Consider the following 22,388-nt stretch of genomic DNA (forward strand, 5'->3'; position numbering starts at 1 on the left):
GAGTTATTATTGATTGTGGGTGTGTCTCATAATTCTTATTGATAAAAAAATTAAGATACTCTCCATAAACACCGTTGATAAACACAAGAGCAACAAAACAACATGCCGTAAAATTTGGAGGTTCGATATGCGTGTCTTGGTTTCAAAAATCGACAAACGCAATATCTATTTACGCCAGACTTTTTTATCTGACTTAGATCGTCGATAATATTGCGCACGAGTCCTAAAAAAGTGCATGACACTAGATAATTTAAAAACCTTTTTGTTCCCACGTGCCGAAGTTGGTTTTACCCAATGGGACGGACGGCGGTTCAGCGAGCACACAACTTTTTGTAAATAAACAAATACAGTACTGAGTGAAATGAAAAGGGAAGGATTAGTTGAGAGATAAGATAAAATTTCCAAAATAATGCAAACAACAAAAGAAAGAGACAAGTAAATTATACCTTCACGGATGACAGCAATTTATCACATTTGCGATAAAAGAATATGCCAGACATAGACGGATTGAGGTGGGTCTGTTAGTAAAGTCGCAGAAAACTTAACACAATGGCTGAAAATTTCGTCTGCCATACCAACATAGATAAAACCCATTTTCAAAAGACACACTACCTTCAGCTCAGGCTGTGACCTGTTGCCATTCTCATAAATTAAGTGTACAGCAGTAAAAATAAATGTTATGTAGAGTAGACGACAAATGAAAATCATTATAAAATACCGTACTAAACCAGTTAAAAGACCGGAAGAACAAGTAGTATTTATTCAGGTAATCAAAAGAATACAATACGTGATTTCCCTGGAGAACTGAAGAAGACGCAGAAGACGACTGCGAAATGTGATGTTTGTAAAACAAAAAATAACTCAACATTGGACTGCTTTGCAGATGATTTTGCAAAGCGCAAATTCTACTGAGAACAAAAACATGACGAGAACTTTAGAACTTTGTTAACTAGGTTGAAAATTATTTTTATCAAACGGTGCAATATAACTTGTAATCTTCAATTTGGATGCCCGCTTTGTCCTTCGCACAAAACTTTGCTGTATCCCTGCTGGGGGGTCCTTAATGCATAATGCAATTAAAATTTTGAATAATATTTTGTAAGACAGGTTATTAGTTGAGACTCGCAATTGTCTGGGATGACAATGCCGACAATGTTGCTATTTCCCACAAGTACGTGGGCAATCTTAAAGCAGCGTACATGAGAAAATTGTTTTCATTAGATAAAATATACACAAATTTTCATGATTATAACTATTTTGTGTACCTGCATTTTCCACTGTGGATTGTTTTTCTTTAAAATGGATTCGATTTCTTTCCAAACGAGAAATATCGATCCAGCCAAAAGCTTGTACGTTGCACATGATCGCAAACCTTCTTGGCATCCTTCGGGGCCCTTATTTCGGGCCTTATTTTTTTTGTGCTTCCAGGTGTTTTTTTTAATCCTGTTAAGACCGCAATGATGAATATTTAGCATATAAATAAAACACGACAAAATTTACATACCAGTAGTCGTGAATACAAACATTTTTTGAAGCGTTGTAATGAAAATCCCACAACCACTTTGGTTCAATCTTCGCCAGTTTCGGCAAACTGATTTGAGGGATGTATTTTTTGGTAATTTCAGCCAAAGATTGTGGTAGTAATTGCACTCCTGTACTAGGTCGTATCACGGTATATTTTAAATCTCCCTTGTCTCCATCACCAACAATTTTAAGTCTTCTGACAAGCATAATGTCCCTTTTATCATAGGCTTTCTGTATAAATGCAATGTCCATAAAAATTAATTATTTTAGTGGAATTTATGCTTACTTAAAAACCTATGACTACCTCTTTAGATAAGTAAATCCCTTCATCTGCTTGTCCAGACTTCGGAAGCCATTTTTCCTCTGCTGTTCTCCAATCCATGCCACTATCAACTTCAATTTCATGTAGATCAATCTTAGCCGGAGCGATAGGATTTTTTGAGGTTTGGTAGGTTAATTTCAGAACTTTTCTATGATGGACACATTTGTTAAATCCCAAATGAAGAATCTTCACGCCATTGTCTCCGTCCATTTTTTCCTGGTTGCTGATCATTGATCGAACGCAATTGCAGTACTCCAATAGATTGGCTTGAAGATCAACAGGGATACCCAAAATCCGATTAAGCATCTCTGGAACACCATCATTAATCTGAGGCAGTATGTTGGATGATCCGAGGCCAACTTTAGTTAGTGCTGCTCTGATATCTAACATTTGAAATAAATTAAGTCCTAAGAGCATCGTATAGTTGTTCATCTAAATATTTCTCTTCCGAAAAAAAAATACCTTTGTAATCAACAGGGAGTGGAATAACGGGTGATTTTTGGCCCATAATAACGTTAATGGCATCGAGTACCGCAGAGTCATAATCACTAGTTTCTTCGAATTCAGTGGAGCCTTCATCTAATCTTTGATTTCTATAGGCGCCCAGGAATTGAAGACGATTAGCTACGATCAATGCGGATCGTCTCTCCCCAGCCAATTCAGGAACAAGAAAAATGAATTCCGGAGCTTTCGCCTAAAACAAAAACGAAAATTAATGTACAGCATTCTTGAAATTTATGAAATAATAAAAGACTATAGTTCTCGCAGCGATCTGGGAATATTAACTTGATTACTGCGATGAGTACAACCGAATTGCTGCAGAGCGAGCTCAGCGCTATTCGGCAATTCTAGCGAAATGTAAATTCGACGGCTCTGATTTTTCGCTCGTCTGTCAGCCTTAAAGAGACAACTGTTTAGTTTAAAAGTAGAAAGAATAAGTGAAAGTAGTTAAGTAGGAATTACATGAAGAGAAATTCCACAGCTGGCAGCTGCAGAAACGATGGCAATTTTCTTTTCCCCGTTCATAAAACGCTCCCTTTCACGAATGTTGATTAAATCTAATGGGATATCTTTTTCGGAGCGCGGCTCGTATTGGACCTACGAAAGGAATTTTCTTTCAGTTCAAAAAATAAATTAGTGATGAAACATCATGCATACCATGCCATTGTTTTTCTGGACCAGATGGCCCTTCCGACTAGAAATTTCGGCCACATTCTTTGGGCCTCCGAATTCATCGACGAGTTGATCAATCCAATTTGGTGGAAGTACAGTTCCCAGCTCTTCGATTTTTTCTAGAAGTCGTTGTCTGATTAACGATGTCTTTTCAAGTTTAATCCTCCTGTATTCAACTGCCGCTTCGTCTTTTAGGTTAAGATCGGCTTCGGAGTCTGAATGGTAGTCAAATACCGGAGCAGATGCATCACTGCTGTCAATTATTTCGCAATACGATGGATCGTCAGTTGATTCTTGTTTTATCCTTTTGGGGGTTCCAACGGGATTGCTCACAGATTTTCTTTTACCTCCAACGGTTCCTGGCGTAAAAAATTCACCATATAATCAATTATACAAGATCGTACACTATTTTGAGAAATATTTACCTTTGCTGTTTGGAGCTGCTAGCAATTGGAAACTATCGGAAGCTGGAAAGTATTTTTCAACCAATGACAGCATAACAATTTTAGCAGGTGAAACGAAATTTGGCATTGCAGATCCGTCGTCCGGAATTTTCTGAAGGGTGTAAGCTTCTCCTGTTGATTGAAGCCCAATGACAACGCTTTCGCCGCTTTTGACAGCTTCACTAGCCAACTTGACGGCATGTGTTACTTTGGCGGACATACACAGACATTTAAAAAATTTGTGATGCGCTGACCAAAAATGAGTCCACATAATCTTTTGTGCCATCGGGCCTAAATCCATAAGTTCAGCTGCTTCTGTAAAAGACTGTTGCAGATGAAGCCAAAGTTTAGCAGAACTGTCGTAGGTTGTGATGAATTTCGGCAATTGGCAGACTTCCACCACTTGGTACGTGACATCCTTGAAAGAAAGTTGACGGTTTACGTACGATCCCCGTTGCCTCATTTCCATGGCTATCATATCCCCGGCAATCTCACCAAAATTCTTCACATTTTCGAGAAATTCTCCGAAGTCTAAAATTGATAACAAAAATATTTTGTGGCGTTCAACGTTCAATATAGTATAAAATATTTACCTTTGAATGGGGTATCCTGACCCCAAAGACCAAGACGAACCATGCTTGCCATGCTGCGGGGTTCCCAAATTGCGGTTGTAGAAATGTAGACAATCCTTGCGTTTGGCAACTTATTTTGCAATTGTAAGACAGCCAATTCTGTTTTTCTCTTATTGGTCGGTCCGCTGAAATTGATGTCATTCGTAAGGTGACACTCGTCAAAAACAATGACTCCGTCGAAATTTGGCCCACACCATTTGAGCAGTTGTTCAAGGCACAATAATCTTTTTGTTGAGGAACTCAACTCGTTAATTAAATCAGAGTAAGTACAGAAAATGACGCCTTCTTTTGTTGACGCAGTGACATCCGTACGGGCTTTGGAATTCTTCAATTTGTTTACAGCATGAACTGCAATCTTGTCGGCACATCCGATGTCCCGCAAATCACGTTCAGCGTCGTACTTGAGGTCAGTTGAAATTGAGAACCAAATTGATTTCTTACGTCCACGAATGAAATTTTCAAAGATGATGCCAGCTGCCATCCGACCTTTACCAACACCGGCTCCGTCTCCGATCAGGAATCCAGCTCTAGAACCGTCAGATAATTTTTGTTCGTGTCTCTGACAGGAGTAGATGATGGTTTCTAACTGGATGGCAGATAGGCCTCCGCTATTAATTGTTTCTGATGGCAGATCGAGGATGTAGGAAGTGTCAGGTAGGTCAACATAGTTGAATATTGACGGGGTTTCGATGACCGTACTGGGATGATCACGTACGATAAATTCATCCTTTGACTTTTCCTTCTTAATCTCAAACGGCATTAACAACAAATTCGCCATGTTTCAACTTTGTTGAAGATGGGTATACAGTTCTCAGATGATACTTGAAGTTGGTATTCTAAAAAAAATATGAATTAGTATTAGGCTAAAAAAGAATAATCATGCTGCCAGCATGGGTTTTCATAAATAGCATTTCAACTCTACAACACACCTCCAACACAAAGAACTGATATAATCTAAATTTATGGATCAATACTTTACTGATGAGTGCTTAATCATTGAATAACAAATTTTAACGTACTAGAAAAGCCGAGAACACTAGCAAGTAGCAACGTCCGACCACTGTTAATTGAAAGTCGGAACGTCCATTTTCCCTATTAGTCTTATTACTCTTCCACTTTTTACAGCATCCCTATTTGGATGGAATTCTATTTTGAAACAACAAAAATAAATAAATGTAAAGAAAATTAAAAAGGCAGTGAGCAAACACCAATAGACCTTGAAAAAACCTTAATGCTTGTTCAAAGCATGCACCTGTTAATCTGCTATTGATCACTTATTCAATCAAAGAAAAACGAAGACCAATAAAACGAATTGTGAAATTTTTCGCCGAACTATCTCGTGCACGTGTGGGTGGTGACTGTGACAGTGACAGGTGGCGGACTGGTACTTGCCTAACTAATGCCTACCAAACGTCGTCCGTCGGCTAGATTTGCTGTTATTGTGCGAAGCGGTTCTTGGTAATATGCTCTTTTACGGAACTTGACTTGACCTATAGCCTCGGAATAGAGCCAACGGCTAAAAGAATTTTCCCTCCCTTTCTCCCGCTAAAATTTTCAAATGACATAAGCCCAAGCAGAAGTCAGCACTTTTGGTTTTTCGTGAGAAACTGCTACAGAATAGTAGAATTCTAAAATTTTCCATTTTAGAATCTTATAGAATCGGATATTAATTTATGGTATTTAAGTTTAATCTGTTTTACAGTTTAGACCCAGTGTTATGTTGGTATTCTAAATTTGTTCAGTTTATGAGGCTAGATTATGACAAATTTGGATTATTATAAAATAAATACACACAAGTTTTAAACAAGTTGATAGAGAAATTTTTACTTATGTAATCAAACAAATAAATACATGATCGATATCTCTCAGGCGAACTGAAGAAGACAGTTGCGAAACAAAAAATTATTCAATATGTTTAACTAATGAAAACATTTTCAATAGGAAAAAAAAAATGAAAAACCGCATCTAATTTTCATAGCGCGATTTCTATTTGTAAAGAAATTAATAATTCCCGTAGTTACGGTTAATAAGTAAATTTCGTTTAGTGATGAAGAGCCAAGTTCATTATCTTACACACTACTTTGTAAGAAAGGCTATCAGCTGAGACTCGCAATTATCGGGAATAACTATGCCGACAATTTTGCTGCTGTCCACAAGTACACGGGCGATCTTAAACCGAAGGAGGTACTCATGAAAAATTTTAATAATTAGATAATAAATACATAAACCGTTGATAAAAACACATAAGCAGCAAAATATAAACAACATGAAGTAAATTTGGAGGTTCGATATGTGTCGTGGATTTGAAAATCAACAAACGGAATCTACATTGATGCAAGGCTTTTTTATTTGACGTACGTAGATCGTCGATAATATTGCGCACGAGTCCTAAAAAAGTGCATTAAATAGATAATTTGAAAACGCTGTTTGTTCCCACATGCCGAAGTCAGTTTTACCCGGTTTTACTCAATGGGGCGGAGTGCGGACGGACGGTTTCACCAAGCACAGAACTTTTGGTAAATAAACAAATGCAGTACCGAGTCAAATGAAAGGGGGAGGAATTATAGTAAGGAGATAAGATAAATTTCCAAAATAATGTAAATTACAAAAGAAAGAGACAAGTAAATTTGACCTTCACGGATGACAGCAATTTAAGAATTTATCACAATTGCGATAAAGGAATATTCCAGACATAGACGGATTGAAGTCGCAGAAAACTCAACACTATATGTCTGAAAACTTCGTCTGCCATGTAGCCATATCAAAAGACGAACGGTAACAACTTCAGCAGGTCAGACTGTTACCTGTTTGCCATTCTCATAAATTTACAGCAGTAAAATACGTTATGTAGAATGTAGAGTAGACGACAAATGAAAATCAATGCAAAATACCGAACTGTAAATTGCAAACCAGTTGTAACATTAGAAGAAAAAGTAGTATTTATTCAGGTTATCAAAAGAATACAATACGTGATTTCCCTCACCCCTACTGAAGAAGACGCAGAAGACGGCTGCGAAATGTGGTGATTTAAAAAAACAAAAAATTATTCAACAGTGGACTTCTGAGCAGATGATTTTACAAAGCGCAAACTCTAAGTGAGGACAAAAACATAATGAGAACTTTAGAACTTGGTTAACTAGGTAGAAGATTATTTTTAACAAACGGCGGAACATAATTTGTAATCTTCAAATTGGATGCCAGCTTTACCCCTCGTCCAAATTACAAAAAACTTTGCCTTATCCCTGCTGGAGGGTCCTTTAATCCATAATGCAATTAACACTAAGATAATATTTTGTAAGAAAAGCTGTTAGTTGAGACTCGCAATTGTCAGGGATGACTATGCCGACAATGTTGCTATTTCCCACAAGTATGCGGGCAATCTTAGAGGTTAGAGCATGGTAAGAGAACGATGCATGAGAAAATTGTTTTCATTAGATAATGTCTACAAATTTTCATGATTGTAATTGTGTACCTGCATTTTCCACTGTGGATTGTTTTTTCTTAAAATGGATTCGATTTCTTTCCAAACGAGAAATATTGACCCAGCCAAAAGCTTATAAGTTGGACATGACCGTACACCTTCTTGACATCCTTCTTGGCATTCTTTCGTGGGCTTCAAGTTTGGCTTTTCGCTGTGTCTTTTAAGCCTGTTAAAGGCCGTGTAACGGACTAACGGTTAATAATGATAAATTTGGCATACAATATAAAACAGCGAGAAAATCTACTTACCAGTAATCGTGAATGCAACAATTTTTTGAGTGGTCGTAATGAAAATTCCATAGCGCTTTGGGATTAGGCTTTACCTGTTTCGGCATTGATCTGATTTGAGGGGCGTAATTTTTTGTAATTTCAGCCAAAGATGGAACTATTTCCACTCCCGTACTGGGTCGTATCAGGTTGTGTTTTAAATTTCCCTCGTCTCGGCATTCACCAACAGTATTTATTTTTTGAATAAGTAGAACGTCTTGTTTCCCATTGGATACCTATATAAATGTCGCGCCCCAAAAAATGAATTTAAAAATGTTATTTTAACGAAATAACCTATCATTACCTCTTTTGAAAAATAAAACCCTTCAACTCCTTTTCTATATTTCGTAACCCATTTTTCCTTTAAAGTCCTCCAATTCAAGCCACTATCAACTTCAATTTCATGTAGATCAATCTTAGCCGGAGCGATAAAGTTTTTTGAAGTTTTAGAGGTAAATTTCAGAACTTTTCTATGATAGGCATATTTGTTTAAGGCCAAATCAAGAATCTTCGAGTCGTTTCGTCCGTCCATTTTTCGCTGATTGCTGATCGTTGATCGAACACCATTGAAGTATTGCAATAGAGTGGCTTGAAGTTCAACAGGGATGCCCAAAATCCGATTTAGGATGTTTGGAACACCATCTTTGGTCAGAGGCAGTATGCTGGATGATCCGAGGCCAACTTTAGTTAGTGCTGCTCTGATATCTAACATTTGAAATAAATTAAGTCCTAAGAGCACCGTATAGTTGGTAATCTAAATATTTCTCCTCCGAAAAAAATACCTTTGTAATCAACAGGGAGTGGAATAACGGGTGATTTTTGGCCCATAATAACGTTAATGGCATCGAGTACCGCAGAGTCATAATCACTAGTTTCTTCGAATTCAGTGGAGCCTTCATCTAATCTTTGATTTCTATAAGCGCCCAGGAATTGAAGACGATTAGCTACGATCAATGCGGATCGTCTCTCACCAGCCAATTCAGGAACAAGAAAAATGAATTCCGGAACTTTCGCCTAAAACAAAAATGAAAATTAATGAACAACCTAAAAAATTTATGCAATTATAAAAGATTTTAGTTCTGAGATGGATCTGAGATGCAGGAATATTTACTTGGTTACTGCGATGAGTGCATCCGAACTGCTGCAGAGCAAGCTCAGCGCTATTCGGCAATTCTAGCGAAATGTAAATTCGACGGCTCTGATTTTTTGCTCGTCTGTCAGCCTTAAAGAGACAACTGTTTAGTTTAAAAGAAGAAAGAATAAGTGAAAGTAGTTAAGTAGAAATTACGTGAAGAGAAATTCCACAGCTGGCAGCTGCAGAAACGATGGCAATTTTCTTTTCCCCGTTCATAAAACGCTCTCTTTCACGAATGTTGATTAACTCTAAAGGAACATCTTTTTCGTAGCGTGGCTCGTATTGGACCTGCGAAAGAAATAAACTTGTAACTTAAAAAAAAAAAAAATTAATGATATTATATCATGCATACCAGGCCATTGTTTTTTTGGACCAGACGGCCCTTACGACTAGAAATTTCGGCCACATTTTCTGTCCCTCCGAATTCATCGATGAGTTGATCCATCCAATTTAGTGGAAGTATAGTTCCAAGTTCCCCAATTTTCTCTAGAAGTCTTTGTTTGATTAACCACGCATTTTCAAGTTTGATCCTTTTGTCTTCTGCTGCCTCTTCGTCTTTAAGCTTGGAATCGGCGTCGGTGTCTGAATGGTAGTCAAATACTGGAGCAGATGCATCACTGCTGTCAATTATTTCGCAATACGATGCATCTTCAGTTAATTCTTGTTTAATCTTTTTGAGGGTTCCTACGAGGTTACTCACAGATTTTCTTTTACCTCCAACGATTACTGTCGTTAAAAATTCACAATATAATTAATTAAACAAGATCGTACACTATTTTGAGAAATATTTACCTTTGCTGTTTGGAGCTTCGGCTAGCAATTGGAAACTATCGGAAGCTGGAAAGTATTTTTCAACCAATGACAGCAAAATCATTTTTGCAGTTGAAACGAAATTTGGCATTGCAGATCCATCGTCCAGAATTTTCTGAAGTGAATATGCTTATCCAGTTGATTGAAGCCCAATAACAACGCATTCGCCGCGTCTGACGGCTTCACTTGCCAATTTAACGGCATGTGTTACTTTGACGGATATACACAAACATCTAAAAAATCTGTGATGCGCTGACCAAAAATTAGTCCACATAATCTTTTGTGCCTTTGGGCCTAAATCTACAAGTTCCGTTGTTTCAGTAAAAGACTGATGTAGTTGAAACCAAAGTTTAACAGCACTTTCGTAAGTTCTGATGAATTTCGGCAATTGGCAGACTTCGACGATTTGGTACGTGACATCCTTGAACGAAAGTTGACGGTTTACGTAAGATCCACGTCGCCTCATTTCCATGGCTATCATATCCCCGGCAATCTCACCAAAATTCTTCACATTTTCGAGAAATTGTTCGAAGTCTAAAATTGATACGAAAAAAAATATTTTGTGGCGTTCAACGTTCAATATTCTATAAAATATTTACCTTTGAATGGCGTATCCTGACCCCAAAGACCTAGACGAACCATGCTTGCCATGCTGTGGGGTTCCGAAACGGCGGTTGTAGAAATGTAGACGATCCTTGCGTTTGGCAACTTATTTTGCAATTGTAAGACAGCCAATTCAATTTTCTTCTTATTAGTCGAACCGCTGAAATTGAGGTCATTCGTAAGGTGACAGTCGTCAAAAACAATGACGCCGTCGAAATTTGGCCCACACCATTTGAGCAGTTGTTCAAGGCACAATAATCTTTTTTTTGAGGAACTCAACTCGTTAATTAAATCAGAGTAAGTACAGAAAATGACGCCTTCTTTTGTCGACGCAGTGACATCGGCAAGGGCTTTGGAATTCTTCAATTTGTTTACAGCATGAACTGCAATCCTGTCGCCACATCCGATGTCCCGCAAATCACGTTCAGCGTCGTACTTGAGGTCAGTTGAAATTGAGAACCAAATTGATTTCTTACGTCCACGAATGAAATTTTCAAAGATGATGCCAGCTACGATCCGACCTTTACCAACACCGGCTCCGTCTCCGATGAGGTATCCAGCTCGAGAACCGTCAGACAATTTTTGTTCGTGTCTCTGACACGAGTAGATGATGGTTTCTAACTGGATGGCAGATAGGCCTCCGCTATTAATTGTTTCTGATGGCAGATCGAGGATGTAGGAAGTGTCAGGTAGGTCAACATAGTTAGATATTGACGGGGTTTCGATGACCGTACTGGGATGATCACGTACGATAAATTCATCCTTTGACTTTTCCTTCTTAATCTCAAACGGCATTAACAACAAATTCGCCATGTTTCAACTTTGTTGAAGATGGGTACAGTTTTCAGACGATACTTGAAGTTGGTATTCTATATTTAAAAAATATGAATTAGTATTAGGCTAAAATAGAATAACCATGCTGTCATGCTGATTTTCATAAATAGTATTTCAGCTCTACAAGTACAACACACCTCCAACACAAAGAACCAATATCATCTTAATGTGTGGATCGATACTTGACTGATGAGTGCTTAATCATTGAATAACAAATTTTAACTTACTGCCGAGAACACTTGCAAGTAGCAACGTCCGACCACTATTAATTGAAGGTCGGAACGTCCATTTTCCCTAGTCTTTTCAACCCTTCCACTTTTTACAGCATCCTGATTTGGATGAAATTCTATTGTGAAACAACAAAAATAAATAAATGTAAAGAAAATTAAAAAGGCAGTGAGCAAACACCAAGACCTTGAAAAAAACCTTAATGCTTGAAGCATGCACCTGTTAATCTGCTATTGATCACTTATTCAATCAAAGAAAAACAGAAGGCAAATGAAACGAATTGTGAAATTTTTCGCCGAACTACACGTGTGGTGACTGTAACAGTGACAGGTAAGGTAGCGACCTGTACTTGCCTACCAAACGTCGTCCGTCCTCCGTCGGCTAGATCAGCTGTCAATATTGGGCGAAAGCGGTTCTTGGTAATATTCGCTTTTACTGAACTTGACTTGACCTATAGCCTCGGAATAGAGCCATCGGCTAAAAGAATTTTCCCTCCCTTTCTCCCGCTAAAATTTTCAAATGACATAAGCCCAAGCAGAAGTCAGCACTTTTGGTTTTTCGTGAGAAACTACTACAGAATAGTAGAATTCTAAATTTTCCAGTTTAGAATCTTATAGAATCGGATATTAATTTATATTTAGGTTTAATCTGTTTTACAGTTTAGACCCAGTGTTATGTTGGTATTGTAAAATTATATGTGTTCAGTTTATGAGACTAGATGGCAAATTTAGATTATTATAAAATAAATACACCCAAGTTATTATAAAAAAGTTGATAGAGAAATTTTTACTTAGGTTATCAAACAAATAAAATACACGATCGATATCCCTCAAGCGAACTGAAGAAGACAGTTGCGAAAAAAAAATTATTCAATATGGTTATTTAACTATTGAAAACATTATCATTAGGAAAACAAAATGAAAAATCGCATCTAATTTTCATAGCGCGAATTCTAGTGAAAACAAATAAATCACTATGAGAACAATGTAAACTTTAGAGTTCGTCCACTACGTAGCAAATTATTTTTGTCTAACGGGGCAACATAATTTGTAATCTTCTATTTGTAAAGAAATTAATAATTCCCGCAGTTACGGTTAATAAGTTAAATTTCGGTTCGTGATGAAGAGCCAACATTATCTTACACACTACTTTGTAAGAAAGGCTATCAGCTGAGATTCGCAATTATCGGGAATAACTATGCCGACAATTTTGCTGCTGTCCACAAGTACGCGGGCGATCTTAAACCGACGAAGGAGATAGGCACATGGAAAAATTTAACAATTAGAAAGTAAATATATAAATGTTTATAATTATAAAATGTCTTGTGTTACCTGCATTTTCAACTGTGGATTGCTTTCCTTAATAATGGATTCGATTTCTTTCCAAAGAAGAAATATTGATCCAGTCAAAAGCTTGTACGTTACACATGATGATCGCAAACCTTCTTGGCATCGTCCGGGACCTTTATTTTTGTGGCTTTTGCTTGTGTTTTTAAGCCTGTTAAGACCAACAGTTAACAACAGTAATGATATGAGTGGCTTACAAAATAAAACAGTGAGAAAATCTTACCAGTAGTCGTGAACACAAACATTTTCTGAAGCCTCGTAATGAAAATCCCATAACGCTTTATGATCAATATTGGCCTGTTTTGACAAACTAATTTTAGGGATGTATTTTGTGGTAATTTCAGCCAAAGTTTGTGATAGCAATTGCACTCCCGTACTGGGTCGTATCACGGTATATTTTACATCTCCCTTGTCACCATCACCGAATCTTCGGACAATTATAATGTCTCTTTTCTTAAATAATACCTGCATAAATGTCATGAGCCAAAAAATATATTTAGTAGAATTTATGTACAAAAAAAAAACAACAAAAAAAAGCTACCTCTTTTGAAACATAAATCCCTTCGTCTGCTTGTCCAGCCTTCGGAAGCCATTTTTCCTCTGCTGTTCTCCAATCCATGCCACCGTCAACTTCAATTTCATGTAGATACATCGTAGCCGGACCGATAGTATTTTTGGAGGTAACCTTCAGAGTGTTTCTACGATGAGCACATTTGTTGTGCAAGGGTAAATCAAAAATCTTCGTGTCATAGTGTCCGTCCATTTTTCCCCGATTACTGATCGTTGCTGATCGAACACCATCGAAGTATATCAATAGAGTGGCTTGAAGATTAACAGGAATACCCGAAATCCGATTTAGGATATCTGGAACACCTTTTCCAGCTTTAAACAGTGTAACCAAGTTGGATGATATGACGCCGACTTCAGCTAGTGCTGCTCTGATATCTAACATTAATTTTAGGAGTAAAATAAATCCTTAATCCTTGTAGTGGTGAATCCAAGTATTTTACCTCGGAAAAAGTTGCCTTCGTAATCAACAGGGACTGGACTTACGGGTAATTTATGGCCCATAATAACCTTCATGGCATCGAGTACCGCAGAGTCATATTCACTAGTTTCTTCTAATTCAGTAGAGCCTTCATCTAATCTTTGATTTCTGAAGGAAGCACCAAGTAATTGAAGACGATTAGCAACGATCAATGCGGATCGTCTCTCCCCAGCCAATTCCGGAACAAGTAAAATAAATTTCGGAGCTTTCACCTAAAAAAAAACCGAAAATTAATTAAAAACAATTAAACATTCTTTAAATTGAGAAAATAATAAAAGACTATAGTTCTCGTAGCGATGCGGGAATATTTACTTGGTTACTGCGATGAATGCATCCGAACTGCTGCAGAGCAAGCTCAGCGCAATTCGGCAATTCTAGAGAAATGTAAATTCTACGGCTCTGATTTTTCGCTCGTCTATCAGCCTTAAAAAGACAACTGTTTAGTTTAAAAGTAGAAAGAATAAGTGAAAGTAGTTAAGTAGAAAATACGTGAAGAGAAATTCCACAGCTGGCAGCTGCAGAAACGATGGCAATTTTCTTTTCCCCGTTCATAAAACGCTCCCTTTCACGAATGTTGATTAACTCTAAAGGAACATCTTTTTCGGAGCGCGGCTCGTATTGGACCTGCGAACATAATTTTCTTCTTACTTCAAAAAATTAATTAATGATGTTATATCATACATACCAGGCCATTGTTTTTTTGGACCAGACGGCCCTTCCGACTAGAAATTTCGGCCACATTTTCTGAGCCTCCGAGTTCATCGATGAGTTGATCAATCCAATTTGGTGGAAGTAAAGTTCCCAGCTCTTCGATTTTTTCTAGAAGTCCTTGTTTGATTACCGACGCCTTCTCAAGCTTAATCCTCCTGTCTTCGTCTGCCTCTTCGTCTTTTAGCTTGGAATCGGCTGAGTCTGAATGATAGTCAAATACCGGAGCAGATACATAACTGCTGTCAATTATTTCATCACAAGAGAAATCGTCAGTTAATTCGTTTTTCTTCTTTTTGGAGGTTCCTGCGGTTTTTCTCACAGATTTTCTTTTACCTCTAACGGTTCCTTGTGTAAAAAATTCAGCATTTAATTAATTACAATAGATCGTATACTATTTTGAAAAATATTTACGTTTGTTGTTTCGAGCATCGGCAAGCAGTTGGAGACTATCGGAAGCTGGAAAGTGTTTTTCAACCAAAGACTGCATAATCATTTTTGCAGTTGAAACGAAATTTGGTATTGCAGATCCGTCGTCCGGAACTTTTTTAAGGGTGTAAACTTCTCCGGTTGATTGAAGACCAATGATAACGCTTTTGCCGCGTTTGACAGCTTCACTAGCAAACTTGACGGCATGTGATACTTTGGCGGAAATACGCAGACATCTAAAAAATCTGTTATACGCTGACCAAAAATTAGTCCACATAATCTTTTGTGTCTTTTGGCCTAAATCCATAAGTTCAGCTGCTTCTGTAAAAGACTGTTGCAGATGAAGCCAAAGTTTAGCAGAATTGTCGTAGGATCTGATAAATTTCGGCAATTGGCAAATTTCGACAACTTGGTACATGACATCCTTGAAAGAAAGTTGACGGTTTACGTACGATCCCCGCTGCCTCATTTCCATGGCTATCATATCCCCGGCAATCTCACCAAAGTTCTTCACATTTCCCAGAAATTGTTCGAAGTCTGTAATGGATCACGAATTAACGATAATATTTTATCGGGTTCAACTTTCAACAGAAAATAAAATATTTACCTTTGATTGATGTATTCTGACCCCAAAGACCTAGACGAACCATGCTTGCCATGCTGCGGGGTTCCGAGACGGCAGTTGTAGAAATGTAGATGATCCTTGCATCTGGCAACATATTTTGCAATTGTAAGACAGCTAATTCAATTTTTCTCTTATTAGTCGGTCTGCTGAAATTGATGTCATTCGTAAGGTGACACTCATCAAAAACAATGACGCCGTCAAAATTTGGCCCGCACCATTTGAGCAATTGTTGAAGGCACAATAATCTTTTTGTCGCGGAAGTCATAATTAAATCAGAGTAAGTACAGAAAATGACGCCTTCTTTTGTCGACGCAGTGACAACCGTACGGGCTGTGGAATTCTTCAATTTGTTCACAGCATGAACTGCAATCCTGTCGCCACATCCGATGTCCCGCAAATCACCTTCAGCGTCGTACTTGAGGTCAGTTGAAATTGAGAACTAAATTGATTTCTTACGTCCACGAATGAAATTTTCAAAGATGATGCCAGCTACGATCCGACCTTTACCAACACCGGCTCCGTCTCCGATGAGGTATCCAGCTCGAGAACCGTCAGACAATTTTTGTTCGTGTCTCTGACACGAGTAGATGATGGTTTCTAACTGGATGGCAGATAGGCCTCCGCTATTAATTGTTTCTGATGGCAGATCGAGGATGTAGGAAGTGTCAGGTAGGTCAACATAGTTAGATATTGACGGGGTTTCGATGACCGTACTGGGATGATCACGTACGATAAATTCATCCTTTAACTTTTCCTTCTTAATCTCAAACGGCAATAACAACAAATTCGTCGCCATGTTTCAACTTTGTTGAAGATGGGTATACAGTTCTCAGATTATACTTGAAGTTGGTATTCTAAAAAAATATGAATTAGTATTAGGCTAAAATAGAATAACCATGCTGCCATGCTGGTTTTCATAGCATTTCGTCTCTACAACACACCTCCAACACAAAGAACCAATATCATCTAAATTTGTGGATCAATACTTTACTGATAAGTGCTTAATCATTGAATAACAAATTTTAACTTACTAGAAAAGCCGAGAACACTAGCAAGTAGCAACGTCCAACCACTGTTAATTGAAGGTAGGAACGTCCATTTTCCCTAGTCTTTTCAACCCTTCCACTTTTTACAGCATCCTGATTTGGATGAAATTCTATTGTGAAACAACAAAAATAAATAAATGAAAAGAAAATTATAAGGGTAGTGAGTAAACACCAGATACTACTACCTGAATGCTTGAAGCATGCACAGTGTTTCACACCTGTTATTGATCACTTATTCAATCGAAGAAAAACGGGCAAATGAAACGAATGGCGCAATTTATTTCACTTCGTCGAACTATCTCGTGCTCGTGCACGTGTGGTAACTGGTAGTCTGGTAGTACTGCCTGTCTAGTGTCTAATAAGTAATAAGTAATAACGTAGACCATCGGCTAGATGCCTAGATCAGCTGTCAATATTGTGCGAAGCGGTTCTTGGTAATATGCACTTTTACTGAACTTGACTTGACCTATAGCCTCGGAATAGAACCAACGGCTAAAAGAATTTTTCTCTTCTTTTCTCCCGCTTAAATTTTCAAATGACATAAGCCCAAGTAGAAGGCAGCACTTTTGGTTTTTAGTGAGAAACTACTACAGAAAAGTAGAATTCTAAAATTTTCCATTTTAGAATCTTTTATAGAATCGGATATTAATTTCTATTTATGTTTAATTTGTTTTACAGTTTAGACCCAGTGTTATGTTGGTATTGTAAATGTGTTCAGTTTTTATTTTATTAGACTCTAGATGACAAATTTAGATTATTATAAAATAAATACACACAAGTTATTATAAACAAGTTGATAGAGAAATTTTTACTTAGGTAATCAAACAAATAAAATACACGATCGATATCCCTCAAGCGAACTGAAGAAGACAGTTGCGAAACAAAAAATTATTCAATATGGTTAACTATTGAAAACATTTTCAATAGGAAAACAAAATGAAAAATCGCATCTAATTTTCATAGCGCGAATTCTAGTGAAAACAAATAAATCACTATGAGAACAATGTAAACTTTAGAGTTCGTCCACTACGTAGCAAATTATTTTTGTCTAACGGGGCAACATAATTTGTAATCTTCTATTTGTAAAGACATTAATAATTCCCGCAGTTACGGTTAATAAGTAAATTTCGGTTAGTGATGAAGAGCCAACATTATCTTACACACTACTTTGTAAGAAAGGCTATCAGCTGAGACTCGCAATTATCGGGAATAACTATGCCGACAATTTTGCTGCTGTCCACAAGTACGCGGGCGATCTTAAACCGAAGGAGGTACACATGAAAAAATTTAATAATTAAATAATAAATACATAAACTTTTTATTTTTATGACTAACTTGTATTACCTGCATTTTCCACTGTGGATTGCTTTCCCTAATAATAGATTCGATTTCTTTCCAAAGAAGAAATACTGATCCAGCCAAAATCTTGTACGTTGCACATGATCGCAAACCTTCTTGGCATTCTTCGGGACCCTTGTTGTGGTTTTTTGTTTTAGTGTTAAGCCTTCAAAGACCGATCGATAGTAATGATGAATATCTAGCTTTTATAAAATAAACTATGACAAAATCTACATACCAGTAGTCGTGAATACAAACATTTTTTGAAGCGTTGTAATGAAAATCCCACAACCACTTTGGTTCAATCTTCGCCAGTTTCGGCAAACTTATTTGAGGGGTGTATTTTTTGGTAATTTCAGCCAAAGATTGTGGTAGTAATTGCACTCCCGTACTAGGTCGTATCACGGTATATTTTAAATCTCCTTTGGCTCCACCACTAACAATTTCAGTACTTCGGACAATAATGATGTCTCTTTTCCCATAGAACCCCTGAATAAAAGTCATGACCCGAAAAATTAGTAGAATTAATGTTTACAAAAAAACCTATGACTACCTCTTTTGAAAAATAAATCCCTTCCTTTGCTTGTCTAGACTTTGGAAGCCATTTTTCCTCTGCTGTTTTCCAATCCATGCCACTGTCAACTTCAATTTCATGTAGATATATCTTAGCCGAATCAAAAGTATTTTTGGATGTAACTTTCAGAATAACGTTTCTACGATGGGTACATTTGTTGTGCAAGTGCAAATCAAGAATCGTCATGCAATTGTGTCTTTCCGTTTTTCCCGGATTGCAGATCTTTGATCGAACACCGTTGAAGTATTGCAATAGAGTGGCTTGATGATCAACAGGAATACCCAAAATCCGATTTAGAATATCTGGAACAAATTTCCCAACTTTAACCAGTGGAACCACGTTGGGTATGATGCCGACTTCAGCTAGTGCTGCTCTGATATCTAACATAATTTTTGAATTAAAAAAAATCCTTAATCCTTGTAGTGGTCAATCCAAGTATTTACCTCCGAAAAAGTTGCCGTTGTAATCAGCAGGGACCGGAACAACGGGTGATTTTTGGCCCATAATAACGTTCATGGCATCGACTACCGCAGAGTCATATTCACTAGTTTCTTCTAATTTAGTAGAGCCTTCATCTAATCTTTGATTTTTGAAGGAAGCACCAAGTAATTGAAGACGATTAGCAACGATCAATGCGGATCGTCTCTCCCCAGCCAATTCCGGAACAAGAAAAATAAATTCCGGAGCTTTCGCCTAAAAGAAAAACGAAAATTAATGTACCACATTCTTGAAATTTAGGAAATAATAAAAGGCTATAGTTCTCGCAGCGATGCGGGAATATTTACTTGATTACTGCGATGAGTACAACCGAATTGCTGCAGAGCGAGCTCAGCGCTATTCGGCAATTCTAGCGAAATGTAAATTCGACGGCTCTGATTTTTCGCTCGTCTGTCAGCCTTAAAGAGACCACTGTTTAGTTTAAAAGTATAAAGAATAAGTGAAAGTAGTTAAGTAGGAATTACGTGAAGAGAAATTCCACAGCTGGCAGCTGCAGAAACGATGGCAATTTTCTTTTCCCCGTTCATAAAACGCTCTCTTTCACGAATGTTGATAAACTCTAAAGGAACATCTTTTTCGGAGCGCGGCTCGTATTGGACCTGCGAAAGAAATAAACTTGTAACCTAAAAAAAAAAAAAAAATTCATGATATTATATCATGCATACCAGGCCATTGTTTTTTTGGACCAGACGGCCCTTCCGACTAGAAATTTCGGCCACATTTTCTGTCCCTCCGAGTTCATCGATGAGTTGATCCATCCAATTTGGTGGAAGTAAAGTTCCCAGCTCTTCGATTTTCTCTAGAAGTCCTTGTCTGATTACCGACGCCTTCTCAAGCTTAATCCTCCTGTCGTCGTCTGCCTCTTCGTCTTTTAGCTTGGAATCGACTGAGTCTGAATGATAGTCAAATACCGGAGCAGATACATAACTGCTGTCAATTATTTCATCACAAGAGAAATCGTCAGTTAATTCGTTTTTCTTCTTTTTGGAGGTTCCTGCGGTTTTTCTCACAGATTTTCTTTTACCTCCAACGGTTCCTTGTGTAAAAAATTCAGCATTTAATTAATTACAACAGATGGTATACTATTTTGAAAAATATTTACGTTTGTTGTTTCGAGCATCGGCAAGCAATTGGAGATTATCGGAAGCTGGAAAGTGTTTTTCAACCAAAGACAGCATAAGCATTTTTGTTGTTGAAACGAAATTTGGCATTGCAGATCCGTCGTCCGGAATTTTCTGAAGGGTGTAAGCTTCTCCTGTTGATTGAAGGCCAATGACAACGCTTTCGCCGCGTTTCACAGCTTCACTAGCCAACTTGACGGCATGTGTTACTTTGGCGGAAATACACAGACATTTGAAAAATCTGTGATGCGCTGACCAAAAAAAAGTCCACATAATCTTTTGTGTCTTTTGGCCTAAATCCATAAGTTCAGCTGCTTCTGTAAAAGACTGTTGCAGATGAAGCCAAACTTTAGTAGAATTGTTGTAGGATCTCATGAATTTCGGCAATTGGCAAATGTCGACAACTTGGTACGTGACATCCTTGAACGAAAGTTGACGGTTTACGTACGATCCCCGTTGCCTCATTTCCATGGCTATCATATCCCCGGCAATCGCACCGAAGTTCTTTACATTTTCAAGAAATTGCCCAAAGTCTGCAACGGATAGCGAAAATATTTTTAGCCGTTCTACTTTCAACAGATAAAAAAATATTTACCTTTGAATGGCGTATCCTGACCCCAAAGACCTAGACGAACCATGCTTGCCATGCTGTGGGGTTCCGAAACGGCGGCTGTAGAAATGTAGACGATCCTTGCATTTGGCAACTTATTTTGCAATTGTAAGACAGCCAATTCTATTTTTCCCTTATTAGTCGATCCGCTGAAATTGATGTCATCCGTGAAGTGACACTCGTCAAAAACAATAACGCCATCGAAATTTGGCCCACACCACTTGAGCAATTGTTCAAGGCACAATAACCTTTTAGTTGAGGAAGTGGTAATTAAATCGGAGTAAGTCGAAAAAATAACACCTTCTTTAGTCGACTCAGTGACAACCGTACGGGCTGTGGAATTCTTCAATTTGTTTACAGCATGAACTGCAATCTTGTCGGCACATCCGATGTCCCGCAAATCACGTTCAGCGTCGTACTTGAGGTCAGTTGAAATTGAGAACCAAATTGATTTCTTACGTCCACGAATGAAATTTTCAAAGATGATGCCAGCTGCCATCCGACCTTTACCAACACCGGCTCCGTCTCCGATCAGGAATCCAGCTCGAGAACCGTCAGACAATTTTTGTTCGTGTCTCTGACACGAGTAGATGATGGTTTCTAACTGGATGGCAGATAGGCCTCCGCTATTAATTGTTTCTGATGGCAGATCGAGGATGTAGGAAGTGTCAGGTAGGTCAACATAGTTAGATATTGACGGGGTTTCGATGACCGTACTGGGATGATCACGTACGATAAATCCATCCTTTGACTTTTCTTTCTTAATCTCAAACGGTAATAACAACGGATTCGCCATGGTAAATTCAATTTTGTTGTAGATGTGTAGGGCCTACAATAAACAGACACTAACTTGAAGTTGATATTTTATCTAAAAAATTTATACGGTATGGAGTTAGGCGTAGGTTAGACTAATAATTGAATAACCACATGCTGATTTTCATAGCAACACAAAGAATCGATATCGCCTCCAGCCATAAATGGATCGATATAACCGACAAAAAAAAATCCCTAAGCCTAAATCCTTGAAAAACAAAATGTCCTTAATTAACTTACCTCCGGTTCTAGAAAAGCCGAGAGCAAGGAATCCTTGACTTGTGCCTGTCTACTGCATCACCTGATTTGGATGGAAATCTATGATGAAACAACGAAAATAGAAATGATAAAAAAAAGTTTTTAAAAGCTATGAGTAAATACTGAGACTACCACCACAACACTTGATCCATGCACATTATTTCTACTCTCTTACCTGTTATTGATCACTTATTCAATCAAAGCAAAGAGGACAGTTAATGAAAAAAATGGCGTAATAAATTTCATTTCGCAGAACTATTCTCGTGCACGTGTGGTAACTGGTATCGCCTATTGTCTGAGCCTAGCCGGAAAACTATCGGAGTATTGGCTGTCAATTGCGTGTGAAGCATAGTTCTCGGTAATATGCACTTTTACTGAACTTTACCTATAGCCTCGGAATAGAGCCAACGGCTAAAAGAATTTTCTCTCCCTTTCTCCCGCTAAAATTCTCAATGACAGAAGCCCAAATTTTACCGCGTAATTCAAACACTGTCACCAACGAAACTAAAACAACTTGCGCTTT

General features: G+C 37.8%; 3 protein-coding genes and 1 long non-coding RNA gene across 4 annotated transcripts; 1 reads left to right on the forward strand and 3 right to left on the reverse strand.

The window, feature by feature from the left end:
• Positions 1-723: 723 nt before the first annotated feature.
• On the reverse strand, positions 724-16,762 carry LOC124336688 (protein strawberry notch homolog 1-like). The gene is made up of 11 exons (XM_046790471.1): positions 16,639-16,762; positions 10,386-11,258; positions 3,445-3,993; positions 3,005-3,378; positions 2,810-2,944; positions 2,633-2,743; positions 2,309-2,540; positions 1,829-2,229; positions 1,505-1,755; positions 1,266-1,443; positions 724-1,184 (listed from the first exon to the last, which is right to left on the reverse strand). The coding sequence occupies exons 2-11, from the start codon at positions 11,200-11,202 to the stop codon at positions 1,077-1,079; spliced, it is 3,156 nt and encodes a 1,051-aa protein (XP_046646427.1). The 5' UTR covers positions 11,203-11,258; positions 16,639-16,762; the 3' UTR covers positions 724-1,076.
• LOC124336695 lies at positions 1,887-8,451 on the forward strand. Its single transcript, XR_006917157.1, has 2 exons — positions 1,887-1,967; positions 8,294-8,451. It is a non-coding gene; the product is annotated as an uncharacterized LOC124336695 (long non-coding RNA).
• On the reverse strand, positions 12,223-16,403 carry LOC124336724 (protein strawberry notch-like). The gene is made up of 11 exons (XM_046790504.1): positions 16,064-16,403; positions 15,590-15,691; positions 14,968-15,519; positions 14,531-14,901; positions 14,335-14,469; positions 14,158-14,268; positions 13,808-14,057; positions 13,339-13,742; positions 13,021-13,262; positions 12,783-12,948; positions 12,223-12,689 (listed from the first exon to the last, which is right to left on the reverse strand). Exons 1-11 carry the CDS (start codon positions 16,401-16,403, stop codon positions 12,597-12,599), a joined length of 2,766 nt encoding a protein of 921 aa, XP_046646460.1. The 3' UTR covers positions 12,223-12,596.
• Positions 16,763-17,446: 684 nt separating the features above from the next.
• Positions 17,447-22,201, reverse strand: LOC124336689 (protein strawberry notch-like). Its single transcript, XM_046790472.1, has 12 exons — positions 22,041-22,201; positions 21,856-21,925; positions 20,780-21,665; positions 20,165-20,717; positions 19,729-20,101; positions 19,528-19,662; positions 19,351-19,461; positions 19,009-19,258; positions 18,545-18,945; positions 18,230-18,480; positions 17,998-18,157; positions 17,447-17,909 (listed from the first exon to the last, which is right to left on the reverse strand). Exons 3-12 carry the CDS (start codon positions 21,588-21,590, stop codon positions 17,817-17,819), a joined length of 3,138 nt encoding a protein of 1,045 aa, XP_046646428.1. The 5' UTR covers positions 21,591-21,665; positions 21,856-21,925; positions 22,041-22,201; the 3' UTR covers positions 17,447-17,816.
• Between the last annotated feature and the right edge of the window lie 187 nt (positions 22,202-22,388).

The sequence above is a fragment of the Daphnia pulicaria genome, chromosome 4 (assembly GCF_021234035.1).
Source record: "Daphnia pulicaria isolate SC F1-1A chromosome 4, SC_F0-13Bv2, whole genome shotgun sequence".
NCBI classification, from domain to species: domain Eukaryota; kingdom Metazoa; phylum Arthropoda; class Branchiopoda; order Diplostraca; family Daphniidae; genus Daphnia; species Daphnia pulicaria.

What these genes read in the sequence shown, in the direction of transcription:
- LOC124336689 (XM_046790472.1), bottom strand. Translation starts at nt 21,590, where the DNA reads ATGGCGAATCCGTTGTTATTACCGTTTGAGATTAAGAAAGAAAAGTCA. An exon ending in GTACTCATCGCAGTAATCAA is followed by an intron (nt 19,259 to 19,350) that starts GTAAATATTCCC and finishes TTTTTCTTTTAG; the next exon opens with GCGAAAGCTCCGGAATTTAT. An exon ending in GGATTTATTTTTCAAAAGAG is followed by an intron (nt 18,481 to 18,544) that starts GTAGTCATAGGT and finishes ACTTTTATTCAG; the next exon opens with GGGTTCTATGGGAAAAGAGA.
- LOC124336724 (XM_046790504.1), bottom strand. Translation starts at nt 16,403, where the DNA reads ATGGCGACGAATTTGTTGTTATTGCCGTTTGAGATTAAGAAGGAAAAG. An exon ending in GCTGTGGAATTTCTCTTCAC is followed by an intron (nt 14,269 to 14,334) that starts GTATTTTCTACT and finishes TGTCTTTTTAAG; the next exon opens with GCTGATAGACGAGCGAAAAA. An exon ending in ATCCACAGTTGAAAATGCAG is followed by an intron (nt 12,690 to 12,782) that starts GTAACACAAGAC and finishes CGTCGGTTTAAG; the next exon opens with ATCGCCCGCGTACTTGTGGA.
- LOC124336688 (XM_046790471.1), bottom strand. Translation starts at nt 11,202, where the DNA reads ATGGCGAATTTGTTGTTAATGCCGTTTGAGATTAAGAAGGAAAAGTCA. An exon ending in TCAGGATACGCCATTCAAAG is followed by an intron (nt 3,994 to 10,385) that starts GTAAATATTTTA and finishes TATCAATTTTAG; the next exon opens with ACTTCGGAGAATTTCTCGAA. An exon ending in TCCAGAAAAACAATGGCATG is followed by an intron (nt 2,945 to 3,004) that starts GTATGCATGATG and finishes TTCCTTTCGTAG; the next exon opens with GTCCAATACGAGCCGCGCTC.